Here is a 21,532-nt window from a genome sequence, read left to right on the forward strand (position 1 = left end):
TACATTGGCGTAACCATCAAATGAAGAACAATTAAAAGCACAAATGATAGAAAAACGAGTGAACACCACCAAGTAGAACAAAAGCTAACTTAGGGAAAACACCACATCATAAAAAGAGGTTGGATTGGTGATATGAGGTTAAAAACTAATTAGAATATATAACAAAATTCAAGACCATCATTATCATTTTCAAATTTTAGTTGAGTTGCGTTGATTTCTTAATATGATGTTAGAGTCAATATAACGTCAATATGACAAAAAGATTACGAGTTTAAATCTCTTTTACCCTTCATTAAAACATGTGTTATATTCATATTTCTAACCCAAGGGACTCTCGTGTAAGAAACATAATAGGTTATACTATTAACTATAAATTATATCCTAGGTCTTAACCATCAGTTAAAGGTTTTTGTTAAAGCCCTAAGATACATTCAATTTATATCCAGTTTATTATAAACTATCAAATTGATACTAATCAAAGAAATATATCCAATTTGTGTTTGCTCCATCAGTCCTTAATTTTTGGGATTAAGATTATAGTATTGTTGTTGTTGTTATATTTTTCTCTGATTCTTTTTATTTGCAACTCGCTATTTAACACACAGAAAAAGATTATACACGATTTATTGACAAATTTATCAAAATAAATCAAACCATAATAACCAAATCTTTCTCTTTGATTGCTAATAAAGTTTTTTTTAGCTAATATGTTCATTTAGAAGTATAATCAAATTTTAGATGAGGTTTAAAGACCTCTCATTTCATATTCCTTATGTTTCTAACATTAATCTTATTTGACATGGACTTGTTAGAACATATTAATTGAGTAAATTTTAGGTCTTATTAAATTACTTTGGTGTCAATATTGTGAAATTATTTAAATTGTGACAGTACTAGTCCCAATATCTTTTCCATATATATTTTCTATTATATAAATTTTTGGGAAATTTCACGTGGTAACCTTAAATATAGAGTTTTCCACGTGGCAATCAAAGCTTTTTTAAAATTCATGTAGTAATCCTGAGATTTTCCCAATCAAACCTCCGCGACCTTTTTTACATATAAAACGTTTGGAAACCGTCTATTTATAAGGACGTCTTGGTTCTAAAATTGAATACATTGAGACACACTCCAAAGATTGCATTTCTCTAATCGATCACTTTAAGATAAAAGTAATCACTTTAAATTTATAAGTGATTACTTTAAAAACTATAATAATTAATCACTTTAAAATTGTAAGTGATCATTTTATGATTATAAGTTATCACTTTAATACTAAAGATTACTTTAAAATCGTTATAATCAATTACATTAAAATTTTAAATAATCATTTTAAAACCATAAATATATTTTTAAAACAGTCCAAAAAAAGATAGTGTCACTCTAAAAATACTCTAATTTGAGAATTTGTGTTGCCAAAGAGGTCCAAAATTAATAATTATGAGAACACTATGAAGCGATAGGAATAGTAGATAACAGGAAAATGATGGCTTGAGGCTACTACACAATTAGGTAGATATGATTATTAATTATTAAGTTGAGTTTATTTGATGCTAATATTATTTAATTATAAAATTTGGATGTATCATTCCAATAAGTTTTATTGGGTTTGGTGGAAATTGGACTTCTTAAAATTTTATTATTTTTTAATGATCATTAAAACTTGTAATTATAGTTTGTATTCATAAACTTCAAGCATCCGCTGATTAATTTTGCTATACCTTTTATTTTAAATTGTTTTATTAATTTTACTATAATTTTATTTTGAACACTACTCTCACATTTTGTTCAATAATCTAGTTTTATACACAAAGTTGTTCTCATATTCTATCTCATTCACGCATTTTTATTCACTTATTTATTTATCTTTTTTTATATACTCTAATTTAGTTTCTTATAGTTCAACTCTAATGTTGGAATCCACATAGAGCTTCATAATACGTACTCGGTGATTCTAATTGCTTTCTTAGCTTCCTCATGCCCTCTTTTTAGAGAGGGTACATGTATAAGTTGTATGTTTCCCACCCTCATACCCTAAATTTATAAGCGAGATTTACTAGATATGATGATATAGTATGATATATATATTATAGTAAAATTGAAAGGATAGAAATATTGTTTAGGATAAGTACTTATTAGGAAGTAACAAAACATTATTAAGAATGTGTTTGGATGAAAGAAAACAAAAGGAAAGGAAGGGGAAGGATTTGAAGGGAAAAAGAATTTCTTATTTGGATAACAAAATAAGAGGGAAGAGATTTTAAGGGAAGGAATTCAAAGGGAATGAATTTGAAAGGATTTAATAGATGTTTTTTGTTAAGATATCAATTTTTCAAAAGTTGAAAAGATTTAAACTCACTCAATTCCTCCTTAACAAATAAACTATTCCAAAAATTGCATCACAAGAGAGAAAAAACACAAAGAATGATGAGTTTATATACGCATTAGAATACTATTCTCAACTTTACATACTACATCACACAAATCCTTCTTTTGAACTTTCTTGAATTGAGGGACTATTTAGTCGCGCTTTCCTTTATGGGTGTAAGTTGCCGCCTTTCTTCCCTCCTCAGACCCTACTCATAGTTTTTCTATAGACGGAATGATCAGTTAGAACAATATTAAAGAAGAATGAATTTATATACACATTACAACACTCAATTATCAATATCAACATTGTCACTCAATTCCTCCTTAATAAATAAACTATTCTAATAATTACATCAGTACAAGAGAAAAAAACACAAAATTAAAGAAGAATGAATTTATATACACATTACAACACTCTTCTGATTTTTACATACTACATCACGCAAATTGATATAAAAACTTTTATCGTCTAAACATAATTATAGCAGAATAAAAGAGACGAAACAAGTATACTTAGTTAGAACAACATGATTTGTTTTCAACATTAGTAGCAACACTAATATTAGTGCCTTGAGGCACAAAACCAGCAGCTTGCTGGGCAGCTAAGGCTTTTTTACTAATAACTTGGTAAATATCTAAAAGAATCCTTTGAAAAGCATTTTCAACATTAGTAGAGTCTAAAGCTGAAGTTTCAAGGAAAACAAGTTCTTCCCTTTCAGCTAATAAGTGACCATCAGATTGAGGAACACCTCTAAGATGTTGAAGATCCGACTTATTTCCAACTAACATGATCACAATGTTCGAGTCTGCGTGGTCTCGAAGCTCGTGGAGCCATCGAGTAACGTTGTTGAAGCTTTGCTTCTTGGTTATGTCATACACTAAAAAGGCTCCTACGGCTCCCCTGTAATATGCACTTGTTATGGCTCGGTACCTTTCTTGTCCTGCCGTGTCCCATATTTGGGCTTTTACTATTTTGCCTTCAACCTGTTTTTGCACAACTTATTATACCTTCAATTTTACAAACACAATATGTTTTACATCATTGTAGCGTTACAAGGTGGTTCTGGAACATAGTGTAAGGTGTCCAATCGTATAAGGTTCAACAAGTTAAAGGCCTCAAATATTAGTCAATTGACAAATTTTTTATTCAGACTATCTCATTGTGAGACGGCTTAATATAGGCAGATCCAATATTAATTTTAAAAAAACTGCACAAAAAATTGTTTTTAACTTACTTAATCAGTTGTTTTTTTTACAAAAAACATTAATTATGTTACTTGTATGGACTCGTCACATGGTGAGACAGTCTCATACAAGGCTTCTTGTAGTCAATTTTAGTTTACATTAGCTTTGATGTAGTCTAAATACTTAAATTTAAGCCCAAAAATTATGAAAAAATATATAATAAACAGGGCCTCTAAAATTAATGTGTAATTTTACTTTGTTCTAGTTTACATGCTTAGATATATTTTATAAATAATGATATGATACTTAATTTTTCTAAGTCACATAAACAATGATTACTTAATTAAATTAAAAAAAATGGATTTTTCTCGTATTTTTTTTGGATTACATTATAGGCTTAGGGAAAAAAAGGTTAAATAGATTATAATTTGTAACCTTTCATAAAAAAGTGGTACATGATTCTTGATTTTTCTCATATTTTGAGCTTTTTTTTATTATTCAATCCTTATTACGTGCATCTCACACTCTTTTCCCCTTTTTTTCCCTTTTTCCTAACCCTATGGCCGAAATGCAGGATACTATGAGTACTTTTCAAAAAAAAAAACTATTTATTAGAGTTTTTCTCATATTTTACGGCCGTTTACTCCATAGAATCTTATTTGAATTACTAGGCTCTTTAATTTTCAGTAATTTTCATTCAAAAACTCTTACATTTAAAAATGTTGATAGTTTTATTATAGAATTCCATTGATAGATAAATATATTTGATAAACTTACTTGTAATGTTCTTGTTGCAAATTCAACTCCAATTGTGGACTTGGATTCCAAGGAAAATTCATTTCTAGTAAATCTTGTCAAAATATTGGATTTACCAACTCCTGAATCACCAATCAAAACAATCTTGAATAGATAATCATATTCATGATCAACTCTATACGCCATTAAACATAAATTTCAATTGTTATTAATTATTTTTAATTTAAGAAATTATTTCTTTAAAGGGAAAAATTGTGTATTTGATCAATTATCAATGTTTAATTAACACAAAACATTTGAATTGGCTTGGCTAAAAGGAGAGCAAATGAAAGGCAATGAAAACTTGCACAACTCATAATGTATTGTCTAATTTAGGATTCTTTATTAATTTAAGGGTTAAAGAGTGATTTTGTTGATAATCATTTTCCAAAACAGAAATTTAAACCGAAGAAATTGGAGAACGATTCAAAGGACAAGACAAGAGTTTGTTGGCCAAGAAAAATTCTAAAGACTTGACTTTTAAAAAATAATAAAAAAAAAGTTTTTATAATAAAAAATACATAAATAAGGGCTCTTTCTCAAAATAAGCATTTGTCATCCCAATCTGAGGTAAGGAACAACGGATGAGTACTGAACTGAGTAAAAATCAGCTCAACAATCGCCCCTATTAGTAACAACAGGCGACTATTGATCTGATTTTTGACTCAGTTAAGTAATTGACCGCTGTTAGTAATTGCGGGCAGTGTCTAACGTAAAAGACTCTTATTTTGAAAATTATTTTGGTTGAGCGCTTATTTGGAAATTTTTTTTATTAATAAAAGCTTATTTTTGTTCTTTATTTCATTGATTTCTACAAAAGGATTCCTTACATTAACGACCCATTTTATAAATGGCTATATAAAGTGCAGATGAAAAAGATAATTTGTGCAACTTTTCATGGGATAAACTATGTCATTCCAAATTCAAATAGAAAGTACAGATTGTATAACAGGCTTGCTAATATGGAAACATACCATGTAATACACTCTAAAAAATCAGAAAAAATTGAATGTACTCCTCTTACATATGATATAACTACTGCAGATGTGTGGCGGCCGCGGACTGAAAATCAATAATGTACGTGCCTGACGAGTTGCGTTCATTGATTAACATCCATAATAATAATCGGTTTAAGTTCTAACCAATGCATTTTCCCGAAGAATGTAATTGAATCTACAACATTGACTCAAATGATATTCGAGAGTAGGATTTGGAGAGTACCAACAGTTTCAGCTGGCTGCCTCGTGAGCTGAAATTTTGCAATAAAACACATAAACATTAGAACAAGTATATCATGTGCAGTGCAGTAGTTATAGGGATAACTAGTTAACACATGATAATCAGCGACAGAAATCGTACAGGAATATCAATTGAATGTGCGATTGTGTGAGTCGTATCTTATACGTCTATCAGAATGGGAAGAGAAACTCATCTTGCTAATTACAGATAGAGCAGTCTAACTCGATAATCTCGATGCCTTAAAAACATCTAAATCAGAGGAAGCAAGACATCAGATTGATTCAGTACCCTTAATTAGAATTTTAGTCTACATGTAATTCTTAAATAGATTCAATGAAGTTAGCATTACGGAAGTTAAAGGATTATCTAGAATGATGAGGTAAGTTGCAGTTTCTGAAAAAGGGTTTGTTCGAGTAAGGAAAGTAAACGAGAGAAGCATAACCCAACTGACAAATTGTACAAATCCGGATAAGAATCACAAAAGTCATTCTGAATATAACTTTAGACTCGAATAATCGTTACATGCAAAATTGACAGTATGAGTAAGCACTGGAGAAACTGGCAAATGGGCCATAGCCTCATAGTTAGCTAAGCCATCGATTTCACGGTCACATACTGGTAGTAGAAAGAAGTCAGGCTTCAACGGTTCAAGAAATGGACTGCTCAACCTTAAAAACCCCTTGCTCACTTAAATGGGTAGTAAGAATGGTAGTAACAGGCAACAACGATGTGTTTATAATTACGTTTGCAAGAAAAGCCCCCATGCCTACGTATATGGGCGCTATTGTGCTTTTCTGCCCCAAGCATCTGTTTTCTTCAAAGATTTGTTGCCACGCAATAGCACCTCTTAAGTGTCAACAGAAATTTAAGAAAAGTGTTATAAATGCTCCTTACTTTTCATGAGCAACTGATTATATGAATCAATAGTTTATTCTAATTGCAACCGCAGATGTTAAAAGAAAAGAAAAAAAAAAAGCCAAATTCCCAAGAGAATTACTTTCCCGCATATATGTCCCTTCAAGATGAAGTACGAAATGCTGAACTCAGGGGACAACTTAAGTTGGTGAGGTTATAGGAAGACATTACCTTGCTCAACCATCATCCATCCTCCACTAACGGTCCTTGCGAATATACGTGGTTTTCCCAATTTGAAACTTTCCTTCCAATTTGGATATTGAATCAAATAATTCCACATCCTGTAGGACGAAAAAAAAAATCATTACCGAATATTTAGGAACACCTGATTCCTGATAGAAGAATCAGAAGACATCACTTTTAAGGTAAGTGATTAGAGCATACAGCCCAAGTATGCAGCTTATGCGAGAATTCTGGCAAGCTTACTGTTCTAAATAGAAGGCACAACCGCAAAAGCAAACACTGCATGATGATCTTTGCAAAATGGGTCGGATTGGGCCGGGTTGGACTTTCAAAGCCCGGCCCATTTAAAGCCCATATTAAGTTTTAAGGCCCTTATCCAACCCGACCCATATTTATTTAAGCCCAATCCGGTCCTTATCCGGCCCATTGAACACCCCTAGTAGAGACACGAAAGAATATTGAATTACTTCTATGTTAGAAGAAAACTTTTAGCATTTCACTTATGGGAAAAATGCAAGAGTCATGTCGAGGCACAATAACATTGTTAAAACCTTAATCTCAACAAATTGGGGTCAACTTGTCATGAAGAGAACAAGAATTAATGTATATGTACTTCCCCATAAAATTTGAGCACTAGAGACAGAATAATGAACCGTACAACATAGCATCTTCTTGACCAACTATATAAAAGTAACCTTCATATATTATCTTCTCATCTAATGAACAATTTGTCAAGGAACCAACTCAACCAAAAACTTAAGCTGATGGTTGAAGCCCCAGGATATGTTATATACTCTGACACGCCCCCTCACACGAGAGCCCTTTGGGGTAGAAGTGTGGATGCAATACAGGCCCTCCTCACACCTGGCGCTAAATATTCCACTATAAATGAGGGGTGTTTGAGATTCGAACTCGTGACCTCTTGTCACGTTGGCTTCTGATACCATGTTAAGGAACCAACTCAACCAAAAGCTTAAGCTTAGGGTTGAACCCTAGGATATGTTTTATACTCTAACACAATTAAGTGAAATAGGAGTGTAGAATTACTTTCATAGATGGAACTGAAAAGCAAATGATTGCGGTGACACGTGTATAAACAACTCAAACCTTTTTTGATTATCTATGAAGTCTGGTGCTTCAGCATAAGGTGAAGTGGAACAAGTATGAAGGATTTCTTCATCAGGAAGTTGCTGAAGATAAGAAGCCATATGTACCAGACGTATGCTCCTGCATCAGTGGTAATTACATAAAACAACATCAATAGAGCTTCCAAATATATTATACACAAAACAAGCTACGAGGGATTGCGGAAAAAATTATTTTAAAAAATAACATGAGCCTACATGAATGAACTTAATGTCTCAATCACTTGCACATAAAATTTAATCCTAGAAAAATCTAAAAGGGCCACTAACAACTAACCTAGCTAATTATTCATTATATATGTTGAAAATTAAAAACCAGAAAAAACTTCTACCAATAGCATGGAGCGATGATGAACTGGTCAGTTTGAGTGTCATATGTCTCAAGTAGCTTGTTTCTCCATTGGGAGTCTGAAAAAGAAGCCGAGACTCGAATTCGCCTTACAAGTTCATCTGGGCATCTTGTGGTCTGGTCAAATGTGGCAGAAACGATACTTCCTGTCCTAGTTTGTACCTGAAATATCAAATGAAACATAGGACCTGAAATATCTTGCTAAGCTTTACTTAAGTACTGATGTTAGTGGGTAAGGTTCAGACAAATTATCTTGTTTAAAATTTCGGCCAGAACACTTAATGTGTTGCATGAGAATGAACAGTTCTAGGACTCATTGCTCACCAGGAAGCCGCTGAATATAGGGAGTGCATTCCCAACAGTACCTATCTTGGTATTGTGCCTCAGTACAAATAAAGTGTGAATATGAAACTTTACTGTACTCCTTACAAAGGCTTCAATAATTTTAGCACACAGAGGAAAAGAATGATCGTTTGGAGCTTTGCTTCTCAATTGAGTATGCTCATCATGCTGCGCAAAAAATCCAAAAACATCAAGCATTCTGAAATTCAACTGATTATTGAGAAAAATTGACAAAAGTGTCAACCGTAAGGCCTGCTCATACTTTATTTGGACATTCTTCAAAACCTCCTATCAGATGCACCTGCAAATAATGGTCTTAAAACTGTCGTAACATGCAGAAATCTGACTACGCAAGAATAAAGTAGCAGAATAATCTTACATCCATCTCACTTTCGTGTTTACAATCTACGAGTTTTTCCAGCATCTGAGAGAGGCCATGGTCTACAATCGCTGGATAGTCCATGTGAGCAACTGAAGTCCTGAAGAGGGAAAAGATAAATAAGACTAGACTGAATCCAACTATCTATAAGAGTACCATGTTAGCTGAACCTTAATCCAACTGAACTTACATTCCATTGTCCCGGTTCCTAATTACAACACCCACACATGTAGTCGCTTCGTCCGTGCCAATTAACTTTATAAAAAGATAAAATGAAACGACAAAGGATATATTTAGGTAAGCATCCAAAAGAAAGCATGACAGAATTTCAGGTTAAATCAGAGCAACGTATGAATTTCACAAATAAATGGCCATTTTCAACCATCCTTTTTTACTTCTATAAAGAAAGTTCACATACTTGCAAATTAATTTGGCATTTCCCTCATAAGTAACCCACCAAGTGTCCCCTTCTTAAGACATAATACCGATATACTAGACCATACTCAAAAGGAGACATAAAGAATAAATAAACAAGTTACCAAACTAATATATTTAGAAGATACATATGTAAAAGAATATATTAAAGACTTAAACAAATGATTATCTGCACCTACATCCACAAGCGTAGGGTCGACTGTAGCATATTCTCTTTGGAACACATAAACATGCCTCTTCTTTTCCACTTCATCTGAATATGTGTCGGAAATCGAAAACTTCTTCTCGGGAATTGCTTTAAAGGAGAGTGAAGTCGAGACAAGTACCGGGTGTTCCATCAGAGCAACAAGGTCAGAACTCCCCTTGGAATTAATCATAAAATTTTAGAAACACAAATAATAGTAGTGTAACAAATAAGATGAATCAACAAGAAGTGTCGAAAATTAATGTAAAAAAACTATCGTTCAAATTCAAATCATTTTGAATAATGGAGAACAAACTCCATAGATGATTTTGCCAACAATGGGAACACAAGCTAACAATACTATAACAGAGCAAACTAACTCGATTGTAATGTTTTTTCTTTAAATTCTACAATTGATTTTAGCTTTTGATTAATGCTTGAATTCCAAATTAGAAATGATTTTCCCTTACACTTCTCTACTCTTCTATGCCATATGATAATCAAATGAAATTCTCACATCTTCATTTGGTCATTCAAAGAGTTCACCCTACTCTTTGAATTCAATCATCTACATGGAGGCTATATTCTTTGATACAATGCCTTTAGCTACTTTGTGAGCAAAAGAGATCAAAGACCATGGCATTCCAAGTTCCAACTTGATTGATTTTAGAGACTGATAGAAAATATATTTTATATCGCTACGCACACAGTGTACGTGTAGTTACGAATGGAACACGAGAAAGCTTAAATTAATTAGATTCACTAAGTTCTAATACACGGCGATAAATAAAAACATATGAGAGTGTAATATTCAAAGCTACTGAAAACTGAATTTAAAGGGTTGGAAACGATATTAGTGAAAGTCCGAGGTGATGTAAATCACACAATTGCAGATGGATGTCAATTGTTATTCATCATTCATAGTTTAAGGGTCAGGAACATGATTAAACGTGATCATATTAACCTCATACTACCGTCTTGTTGATTAAGTACTAAATTATGACCCTATAATTCAAGTCTTATAGTGCACTCATTGACTGAGTTGATAAGACTTTAACCTAAATTTATCTTGAGACTAAATTATTCCTGATCTCATGTTGACCTCTTATTGATCAAGTTGATAAAGATTTTAACCTAAGATTCATTGAGTATAGATTTAATTATAGACCCATAATTCTGCAAACAATTTCAAAAAATAACATCAATATTTTTCATTAATTGTAGTCATCAGCTACATTATTTCTCTTCCACCGGTATTCTTCCTCTTTTAAGCAGTTCAAACCTTGGGTTTTTCCAATTAATGAATTTTTTTCTTTTTTGCATATGTGCAAAACAGCACAGAAGATTTTCTCACACTTTGTCTTTGGCATATGGCCTATTCTAGAAATTTAAACTTCTTAAAGAAAGATAAATGATGTGGTAATATAAAATATGTAGTGCAGACATGTATAGATGATCAAACGGGTAGTCTTTGGTTTTCCCCTCTTAAGCATTACCTCTTGAGCATGAAAAAATGTTGCATAGTGCATTTGATACGCATGAATTATACGTAGAATGTTCAAAGATACCTGATCAGTAGAATTGCTCTCAAATGGTACCCCACCAACAATTATCATGGTAGCTCAAAAGTATATCAAAAGGCACAGAAGTCAAATGAAGAAAATCTAAAAAGATAAGAAAAAGACCGGGAAACACCGTTTGTCCTGCAAAAGAACCAAAGAACTCAACCACTGCCTAACCAGCATAAAAGACCGTAAAAAAATTTAACACAAAACCAATGGTATCAATGATTAATTGGTTATAGCAAGAAGCTAACAAAACAGTGCATGTGAATTTTTTAGTTGGGAGATTCAATTTGCGATAGCAATAGAAGAGCAAACTACATCTCATACAAAACAATGCAAAAACAAATTACTTTAATGTAGTGTTTGGGAACAAATATTTCATTTCATATTATGGATTTTATTACGTAATCATAAATGAAAACTTTGAGAATGACAAGGTTTGGATAGTCATTCTCAAATTCTCAACTTTAACTACTTTAAAAACAATTGTGGAATTTGATCCAAATCCAAATTTGAAAATATTTGATTTGCCGAACAATAAATTTGAGCCAATTCCAAATTTCCAAATGAAATTAGCTTCACTGCACATTGTTTGTAATTCTTACCAATACGATTTTACTTATACCTATTAACTAGGCTTCCAGTGTCAGACTTTCAAATTCATTTAGAATACACTAACTCAACAACGTGTAGGCTTATTCCTTAATATTAAACTTATAATTAAAGTGGACACAGCCACAGATTCAATTCGATACAATACTCAATGATACAATCATCCAGGATTCAATTAACAGCATGGACCAATTTCAGGCTCCAAGGTACATACTACAGAGACAGGTTACAAATAAGCTGATTCTAACCAAACTTAACAACTTCAAGAACCACTACTCCATTTCTTCCATTCTGCAGATACAAATAAGCTGATTCTAACCAAACTTAACCCCCTCTTTTCTAACATTGATCCTTTTCTCCTGAGATTAATCTTAAACATGACAAGAGCTCTGCCAATGCAACTCTCTTCCTTCCCTCAAGGTCCAGAATCAAGATATGTGTCTATACCCCTAGTTGAAAACTAAAATATAAAAATCGATAAACAAAACTATGTCCCCATTCCGAGTTAAAGGATGGAGGGAGTCTAGAGTAATAAAAGATATTGTTTTGAACACTAAAGCCTCACAAAGAGTAAACCACTAAAGCGAAACTACAAAAAGTTTCAGCCTTTCCACAATTCAAGTGTCCCATTTTAGATTCACAAATCAATATCCATATTAATTAGTTCTTCATTGTTTTGGCACATTACTACTCATTGTTATTAGGCATTGGCATAGAATTATGCAATACAAAAGTATAAAGGAAAATTTGACATTAAAAATCGAACCTTTAAATTATTTTCTAATACTCTAATCTTTGCCATACATTTACCCACAACATACAATATTACTAAAAGTAGATAATAATAGGCTAAGCTACCAGCACACTAAGACAAAGGTTGCATTATTCACGTCGAACTAAGGGCAAATGTTGGATTACTACAAAATAATCTAAAGGTAAGATTGTTATTTACAATGGACGAGAAAAAAATTGGATTATTGATGTCAATTATTCCAGTATAAATTAAAAGAATGACCAAATTTATATTAGAGTAGACTAGTGATCAAAAGAATGTTTGGATTGGCGAAAACAAGCATTACAATTCAATAACTACTCCAATCACCTAAATATCAACAGAAATTCAAAAACCCTTCTTCCTTTCTTCAATCCCATTAAACCAACTGAAAATCAATATTGATGCCTAAATCAAATATTTTTAAGAACTTACATGCCAATTAAAAACATTCCATAATTTAAGTTTATAAACTAGGTTAAATTGCAAGAATCATAAAATTACAATACCCAAAATTAAACTTCAAGTTAAAGTTTGAACCGCACAGAAGGAGTAAATTAACGAAATATCATTCAAATTCATGAATAATTTGATTTATAGAGATGTGATCAGTTAAAATAAAGTGAAAGAAATTCTTACGAAATAAATTTGTCGAGCCCGATATTTTGCGATCGTCATTGACTTCTCCACGATTAGTCTTCCAAACCTCCGTGAGCGGAGAACCTATTGATTCAGTAAGTGTATGTAGCAGGAATATTATACTCCTATTTATTTTATCACTTTTAATAATTATTTTTTAATTTATAAATTAAAATATGTTTAATGATAATTTTTTTATTTGTCTTAAGATATTTTATAACTTTTATTATATAGAAAATTAAATTAGTACATTAAACTATTTAAAAAATTAAACATTACAAATTTTTGAAACGAAAGAAATATGCTTTGAGTTGTAACTTGTCAGTGCATTTTTAATCGGATGAGACGAATTTTAAAGAACACGGATACTAAACATGTTAAAAAATGAATAAATAAGCTTTTGGTGTTCGGTAATTGGTTGCAGCCTATTAGCAAATTTAGTTGACTTATTATATTACTTTTCGATGTTGTTACCTAATTATTATAAAAATGCTTTGTAAAAATTTATTATTGATTGTTAATTATTTGTTAGAAGAAAATTAATTTAAAAGTCAAAAAATAAAAAAAAACTAACCTTGAAGAATTAAGGTATTTTTTTTAATTTGTGATTTTGCAACAAGTATATTTCTAGTAAAAACCAAAGAAAAATAACATAAAAATTGATAAAAATACATAAATTAAGATTAAAATATAAATTAAAGTCGTGACCAAAAATAAGAACGCACGAGTATTTTTTGTTTATAGTTGCACCTTCTTTGATTATCATCGCATTTAGAAAAACAAAGATAAAGATATGGAAAATGAAGGGAATGAAGAAATATTCTCAATTGAAGATTCATCAATGGAGGAGAAAGAATCTATGAAAGCATCAAATTCCTTCAATCAAGAAGATCTCCTTAAAGCACTTGAAGTTGTAGAGAGAGATTCTTTCGCCATTGCTGAGAGCTACACCTCTCTCTTTGCTTCTCTTCGATTAGCACTCTCCGAGGTTCATCCATCAATGAAAATTGCTCTTTTTTAGTGGGGTTTTGGTTAATTTTTGTGGGTTTTTGTTTGATTATTTTGGGTTTTTATTCTGATTCTAATTTCTGTGGTTTTTTGGTTTTAATGAGTAGGTTACCAATACTTCAGTTGATCATATACAATGCTTCAGTGATGCTGCTGGAAAGCTTCAAGAATCTGGTACATAATGTTTTGATTTTTTGAATGAATGATTAAATGAATGGATTAAATTTTTTATTTTTAGTTTCTCCTCTTTCAATTTTTACCCTGACATTTAGTTATGTTTTTGGGCGACGAATTCTTCCACTTCTTGTTGTTTCCTATTATGTGACGTAATGTTTCCTGTAAATCAGTTTATGATGATTTGGAGCTCATATAACAACCTAATAACAATTACTTTTACTGTTTTTGGCAATAATTGATGATTATAGTGTAATAAATTGGAAAATGTTTCTTAGCAGTAAGGGAAGTTCCTGCCTTCCATTTAGGATTTATACCAATAGTTGGAGGTCAATTTTATTACCAAGTGCCATGTTGAATTTGTTTTAGGGCATGCTTGAGGGTCCATATTTAAGGGGAGAATAGAAGTCAAAGTAGGAAAACAAAGGGTAACAAAGGGTGTTAGATAGAAAACTAATGGAATTTGATTGTTGGAGAGGTGGAAGAATTGGTTGCAAAGTAATGAGAAAAAGAAGCGATATAAAGAAATATTGTGTTGGGCCCAATCAGCTGCACCTTAACCACAAATAGCCAATCTACAAAATTAATTTCCGTATTTTCACACGCTTAATGCATCTCGACTATCTTACTTACGCCTCAATAAACCATAGCCCCTCGAATCCTAAAATGGCAGGTTTGAATCAAAATTTCAGCGAGACAAGGTAATTGTTTGAAAAGCAACACCAAGGAAATAAAGAGAAAAGGGTTTGAGTTCTAATTTAATGAGAAGTGGAACGTTGGGACTTGGCCATAAATGTAAATGCAAGAGCTCAACATCGTTATAACACAAAGGGGCATAGAGGATGAATAGGTGTTTGGCAAGAGCAATTAGAAGTTGATATAGTGTAGTATATTGGTTCTTAATTTTGTTATAAGAATTACAAACCCAAGAGCTCTCAAGTTGGAGGGCAATAGGGCACTATACATGGGTAGAAAGTTGGGGTTATCATCAATCCAAAGGATACACATAATTTTGTACTCTTGATAGAGGTGGAAAAGCTGGAATTGGGAATACCCACTTCAAAATCAAGAGTTCGGAGACTGGAGTCTCGTTAGGAAATGGGGATTCAATACGATGAAATGGAGAGTGTGAAATTGATATGCTCAAGGATTTGATATTGTGGAGGACTATTTACCCTAGCATTCGGTAATTCTGATTTGATTTTAGGTTTAGTAGATTGAAACATAGAGGCAAGTGACTGCAAACCAGAAGACTTTGACTATGCAATTTCAAGTGGGGGCAAAACATTCAACTCAAGGGGTCATTCTTCTTTGGTTCGATGCAAAATATCACATAAAAAAAGAGGCTCTTTTTGTTGGGTATAGTCAATTAGAGAATGAGAAGCATCAAGTAAAATTTGTACATAAAGCTATTCGAGAGGCTGCTTCTTACAATCCATGTTGCACGAGTAGAGTGCTATTTTTCAATTTTTATAAGGATAAAGGCTGAATACACACTATAATTATGAAAGGATAATTGACCCAATAAGCGTGAGACCATATCGATATTCGCAAATGCAAAAGATGAGATTGAAAAGTTGGTCAATATATGCTCCTTGGCGCCATTATTCAAGTTTCAACCTGTCCTTTGTCTAGCTTTGTCCTTTTAGTGACAAAGAAGAATGGTTAGTGGAGATTTTGTGTAAATTATCGAGTCCTCAAGCTGATGGAATACGCAGGAGGAACAATTTAAACCAAGAGACATGGCACTTCTCAAGCTTTAACTTTTATCACATATAATGATTGGCGTGAAGGCCGTTTGAGAAGCTTGTTGCCCAGTTTTATGGCCCTTACAAAGTGTTGGAGAAGATAAGGCAAGTAGCATATAAGCTATAGCTACCTCGCAAAGTTAGAATGCTTCTAGTTTTCCATGTTTACAGCTGAAGAGAGCAGTTGGATTTCCCAGGTTTCCGTAACCTTCCACCTTAGCTTACTCAGGAGCTCAAGTTGATGGTGGAAGCTATAGAAATTTTGGGAGTGCATTATGCAGAGGGGTAGAGCTATCAGTGGGTGAAGACCGGCCATAGCTAACCCTAAAAAATCAATGAAAATGTAGTGTATATGGGGTATTTACCTAACAAATTATTTAACACTACGTTTAATTCATAGTATTAAGAACTTAACATAATGAAACTGTGAAAATACGCTGGTCTTGCTGGCAACATAGTGAAACTGCTCAACAAGTAGGTTGCCACTAACATGACAAAGTCATGTCTTGCAAGACCAAGCATATCTGAACAACATCACTTTTTTGAATAGAATGTTTTAAGAACTGATTCCTGTCTAAACACATAGATCATCTAGTGGCCTTAAAAAAACTCAATGTTGGTTTGATATGGAAGATTGTTTTGACCTAATTCTTTATTTCTGTCCAAGTTGATTTTTGTTTTGACTTTAGAAATTCATTCATTTTACCTTAACATGGTTGAGTCTCATAAATCATAATACTGCTAGTGCTAACATTTTTTTGCTATCTTACAAATATTCTATACCCTTATTGTGTATGACGAGATTCCATTGCTACCGAGCAAATTTTACAGCTAATTGTTTGGGCTTGTATTCCCTCCCTCCCCCCCCCTGTTGTTTGTCTATAGTGGGAGGCCACTAGGTGTTGGAAGATCATAGATGGATTGAATTATTAATCTGTAGTACATTGCAGAATGTTTCATTATTAGAGTTTGTTAAACTTGTTTTGTACTATAGTCCAACCTCAGGTAGAAGTCAGGACTAGTGTTATCGGGAACTATTTTCTTTCTCCCTGTATTAGATTAACACAATTTTTTTTGTCTTCCGAGTTCCGACTGTCTTGCTTTTTCTCTCCAATCTTCCTTCTTTTCTAGTCTTTAGTGTTTTAGCTCTTCAGTTGTGATTTCTTGTAACCCTACTTTAAGTCTAACTATCATTATGTCCATTTTGCAGCTATTGATGCAGCAACAAGAGGCAATCGCTTTATACATTCATGTATTAGGTATGTGTGTTATGGCTAGAGAACATCGTTTCAATTTACATCTTAACTTCTCTTTGAAATCCATGTCTGTGCAAACTTAATTTGTTAGTTGTTTTTCTCATCTCGGAAGACTATCTGATCTTGTATAGAATTGCACATCTAGTTTACTCGTCAATAGATCCAGAAAGGCAAGCTTTGGAGTTTGGACATAATGTTTGGTTCATATCAGCGGACCGAGTCCGCTATTCAATGGTCATTTACCCCTTCCAGACTTCCCCCCTATATACCAAAACTACAAATGTTATAAAAAGCAGTTTACTTGAACATCCGAATACAAAAATATAATTCTTTGATAGGTGATGCTGACTTTTGAGGGCTGTTGTGAACACTGTCACATGATTCACTTATCTCCTTGCGAATCGCGAATAAAAAAAAACGAATTATTGTTGGTTTTGGGCTATTCTAGGGTCATTTTGAGCGAATCATGAATCCAAAAATGAATTAACCAGCGAATCATGTTACACGGGTTGTGAAATCTGGCCATCAAAGGAAGTGAAAATGGTGTCTTGAGATGACACAAAAAAATTAGCAGAATATATAGGAAAGCCAACTATTTATGGGTATCTTTGGATACCACTTGAACCACAATGTCTTTATGTATTCTATGTAATTATACACAATTACAACTAAATACAAAACTCTAAAACACTCTCTAAGTGTTTGCTCACCTAGCTCAAACATCTTTAATTGCTCGCTTATGGAATACAAGAACGCTCTTAACTCTCTCTTAGTGTCTGCACTCCCCTCATATTTGTTTTGGCACTCCCCCTTAGTGGTGTTGCCCGCTTGTCACCCTACTTTCTTTCTCTTGGAAGTTGATCAACATCGACAAGTGCTCACATTCACCACAGTTTGATTTGATCTTCAAGAAGCCTTCATAAGGATTCAAATCCTCAAAGGAATCATTTTTCGAACTCCTCAAATTCAGAACACGTGACAAAACTTTTGCAATGTTTTGACAAAGGATGATCATTAGACTTACTCGGCCAAAAAATCTAGTTGCTCGATCAGCCGCTCATTCAAGCACTCGCCAGCCCCTGCTACTGTCCGCTCATCTCCTTGTTGCTCGTTCGAATGTACTTCGTGTGCTAGTTTCTATTTTCCACAATCTTGCTCGTGTGAGCCAATGGCTTGCTCGTCTGAGCAACCACCTCTTGCACACACATGTAAGCCTCCTTGCACAAGCCTCGTCTCTGCCATTCACATCACTTGTCCCATGTTTCTTTTACTATTCTTTATAAGAGATCAGTAAATTAACCAACTTAATTCATGCTCAATGATCTTAAAAGAAATCTGAGAGGTGCAGCAGTTTGTGATGCAAGCAATTCTTTCTTCCCCTTTTCTCGTTCTGCTTTTTGGTAAGGCGGGTCCCAAATGAATTAAAGCGTGAAGAATTTGACAGCAACTGTTGCTTTTTATTGAATCTATACTTTTGAACCCATCTTGTAGATTCTGCTTTGTTTTATGGTTGATATACTCTTTGACCTTGCTGCCCACACAGCCACACCTTTTTCCTTTTTTCTTTTTTAGAAGGCTCCCTCATTGGATTGATAATATCCCCGTTGACATTTTTGCATTCATTTTCCCCTCTTGACGATCACAATTTGTCCTGCACAGTCACTAGCTCGAGAAAAGGTCCTTGTATGATTGGCTTCAAGATGCTGTGGTTCTTATGAGTAGTTTGTGACAAGCATGCTATCCATTTTTGTGATTCGTTTCTTGACCTTTCCAGCGAATCAATAGATAGAGCTTTGCTCTGACATGTTTTCGTTTTCAACGAGGCTTTAGCAAATTCATGCCACACTGTGATTCGTATTGGTCATTTTGCGTTATTTTCATTCTCTTGTTTCTCGTGTTTTGCAGGTTAAACGAGGAGATGAAAGACATTGATAACTTAGCTGCCCATTTGTATCCTTATTGACTTTGACATTTACTAATATGGTCCTATTTTGACGTATGTGTTCGAAACTCATTCAGTTCAGGGCATCAAACCCCTGTTCGAATCGGTAAATTCCCACTTTTTATTGTGTTGAAGTATCTGATTCTATGAAAATTACTACTTGTTGGATTCTCTCCTCCCATTTCTTCTTTTTACTTCCTTTTGGGTATTTGGCTTCCTTAATCACACAACATAAAAATACTGAAGAGGAATGTAGATGCTTTAGACGCAGCTGTCAGCCGACTTGTCCGAATCACTTGATCTGCCCCTTTTCGTCATTCTGATGACTCATTCGGGTCCCGGAAGCTGGACCATAAAATGCCCTCTACGTATAGATTTTGGTACTAAACTATCTGTAATTAGATCATTTTGCCAATAAAAAATTGATGTTTTTTTGTTTGTCTATCGTGTATTATAACATTTGGTTTCTTCGGCGGAATTCTCTCTGTTCAACTTATGAACTAACTTGTATGTTACTGTTGTACGGGAATGTTTCGGATGCTGGTCGGTTTCAACTCCTGTTAAAAGATGGATTTATATCTGACGAATCAAGATCCAACGTCTTTCGAAATCTCTCGAAAGGCATTAGGGCTATGTTGATGTGAAATGAAGTTTTTGGTTTATACAAACTTGAATTATGTTCTCTTTAGAATTTGAGATTTGACTATCCCAAGATTTGGGAATGAGATTTTTACCCAAAACTGCGGCAACACGTTGAACATATAATGGTGTCCGGTGTCGGTGCCAATGCCAATGCCGGTGCCCCTTGGCTCCAGAGAGGAGTCTCATGAAAGTAATACTTTGAACTTGCAAATGTGTGGTCTTTTGATAATGGTGCTAATCTATTGCATCACCTTTCGTTTAAATTGGAGCCTCTTCAATGGTGAAAACATGATGTAAGATTCAACATTAATAGAAGTATTTCTTTGCCAATTAAGTTGGTTTGCCTCACAATTAAGTTGTAAAATCAAATTCAAACGGAACTACGTTGCAACAAAACGAGCTGAGTGTAAAGTTTTCCTTTATTCTCATCTCGCTCTCAAGGAACATGCTTGTTGAAATCAAATCAAGTGGACTCGTGCGATGTCTGGGCCAAAAAGGATACTCGATCAATTTTACCAATGAGAAGGAAAATATGCGAGTCCGTGAGTACAATGACATTAGATTCTCATTGTACCACATTGTGTCCCACTTTTCATTTTGACTTTTGAGGTGATTACACAACTTGTTTTATTTATTCAATCAAAAGCTTTCCATGAACTTCGGTATTACTATTAGATTACCTTTAATAATGACATAAGAGAAAATTTATAAGAGCAAAGGGAATGCTTATAATTCCTACAGCTAAGTTTTTATGGAAAAATAAAATTCCATAGATTTTATAAATTTGTTATGTATAATATCATAAATAAATATGTACCTTTATCTTGGTCTAGTAAAAAGACCTGCGTTCCACATCAAATCCCCACTTAGACCTACTTGCACAAAATCGCCGCGTAGCGTAGGGCACACATCGCTACCCCTTGCCTCCCGGGAGGAGTCTTATCAAAGTAAATACTTTGAACTTTCGAATATGTAGTATTTAGTGGTGCCTAGTTTATGTAATCAACTATTCCTAAAATTGGAGCATTTTCATGATTATAAGTCAACTTTATTGTTTCACAAGTTGCACTCTACAAGAGACGTCTTAAGTTTGGGCCGGCCTAATTTTGAATTTTAAAAAAAAAAAATTAATTAAATTTTCTAAACATGCGCATATAGTTGGGTATATAGTGATATGTATTTGGGGTTATAACATTACATAGTTGGGTATATAATGGTTTGTGTTTTGGGTCATAATATTATGTGTTTGGGGTTATAATATTATATATTTGGATATATAATGATTTGTGTTTAAGGTTATAACACTATATAGTGGGATTATGGGATATATGAAGGTTTGTATTTGGAATTATAACATTATATATTTGGGTATATAATGGTTTGTGTTTGGGGTTATAGTGTTTTTATAACACCAAATATATTATGTTATAACTCATATATATTATATTATAACCTCAAATATATATTGTTACAACTTAAAATATATTATGTTATAACCACAAATATATGTTGTTATAACCCCATATATATTATGTTATAACCTCAAATATATATATTGTTATAACTTCAAATATATTATGTTATAACTCCAAATAAATGATGTTATAACCCTCAAATATATGATTGCATAACACCAAATATATTATGTGACTT

General features: G+C 33.1%; 3 protein-coding genes across 6 annotated transcripts; 1 reads left to right on the forward strand and 2 right to left on the reverse strand.

Annotated features, from left to right (window-relative positions):
* Positions 1-2,823: 2,823 nt before the first annotated feature.
* On the reverse strand, positions 2,824-4,497 carry LOC130802971 (ras-related protein RABA2b-like). The gene is made up of 2 exons (XM_057667104.1): positions 4,333-4,497; positions 2,824-3,354 (listed from the first exon to the last, which is right to left on the reverse strand). The coding sequence occupies exons 1-2, from the start codon at positions 4,495-4,497 to the stop codon at positions 2,884-2,886; spliced, it is 636 nt and encodes a 211-aa protein (XP_057523087.1). The 3' UTR covers positions 2,824-2,883.
* Positions 4,498-4,899: 402 nt separating this feature from the next.
* On the reverse strand, positions 4,900-13,260 carry LOC130802972 (protein N-terminal asparagine amidohydrolase). 3 transcript variants are annotated; one of them, XM_057667106.1, is made up of 11 exons: positions 13,110-13,260; positions 11,090-11,224; positions 9,517-9,699; positions 9,093-9,157; positions 8,903-9,002; positions 8,786-8,824; positions 8,506-8,691; positions 8,165-8,343; positions 7,795-7,914; positions 6,676-6,785; positions 4,978-5,599 (listed from the first exon to the last, which is right to left on the reverse strand). In XM_057667106.1, the coding sequence occupies exons 2-11, from the start codon at positions 11,135-11,137 to the stop codon at positions 5,580-5,582; spliced, it is 1,050 nt and encodes a 349-aa protein (XP_057523089.1). In that variant the 5' UTR covers positions 11,138-11,224; positions 13,110-13,260; the 3' UTR covers positions 4,978-5,579. The 3 variants fall into 3 exon arrangements, with proteins under 3 accessions (XP_057523091.1, XP_057523089.1, XP_057523090.1); XM_057667108.1 differs by lacking the exon at positions 9,093-9,157 and having other exon boundaries at positions 4,900-5,599; positions 9,517-9,632; XM_057667107.1 differs by lacking the exons at positions 4,978-5,599; positions 6,676-6,785 and adding an exon at positions 6,931-7,123.
* A 576-nt stretch (positions 13,261-13,836) lies between these two features.
* LOC130802973 (uncharacterized) lies at positions 13,837-20,439 on the forward strand. Of its 2 annotated transcripts, none has more exons than XM_057667110.1 (5): positions 13,837-14,097; positions 14,225-14,291; positions 17,250-17,298; positions 19,201-19,245; positions 19,484-20,439. In XM_057667110.1, the coding sequence occupies exons 1-5, from the start codon at positions 13,903-13,905 to the stop codon at positions 19,491-19,493; spliced, it is 366 nt and encodes a 121-aa protein (XP_057523093.1). In that variant the 5' UTR covers positions 13,837-13,902; the 3' UTR covers positions 19,494-20,439. The 2 variants fall into 2 exon arrangements, with proteins under 2 accessions (XP_057523093.1, XP_057523092.1); XM_057667109.1 differs by having other exon boundaries at positions 13,840-14,097; positions 19,201-19,244; positions 19,470-20,406.
* The last annotated feature ends 1,093 nt before the right edge of the window (positions 20,440-21,532 follow it).

The sequence above is a fragment of the Amaranthus tricolor genome, chromosome 16 (genome assembly GCF_026212465.1).
Source record: "Amaranthus tricolor cultivar Red isolate AtriRed21 chromosome 16, ASM2621246v1, whole genome shotgun sequence".
Lineage (NCBI taxonomy): Eukaryota > Viridiplantae > Streptophyta > Magnoliopsida > Caryophyllales > Amaranthaceae > Amaranthus > Amaranthus tricolor.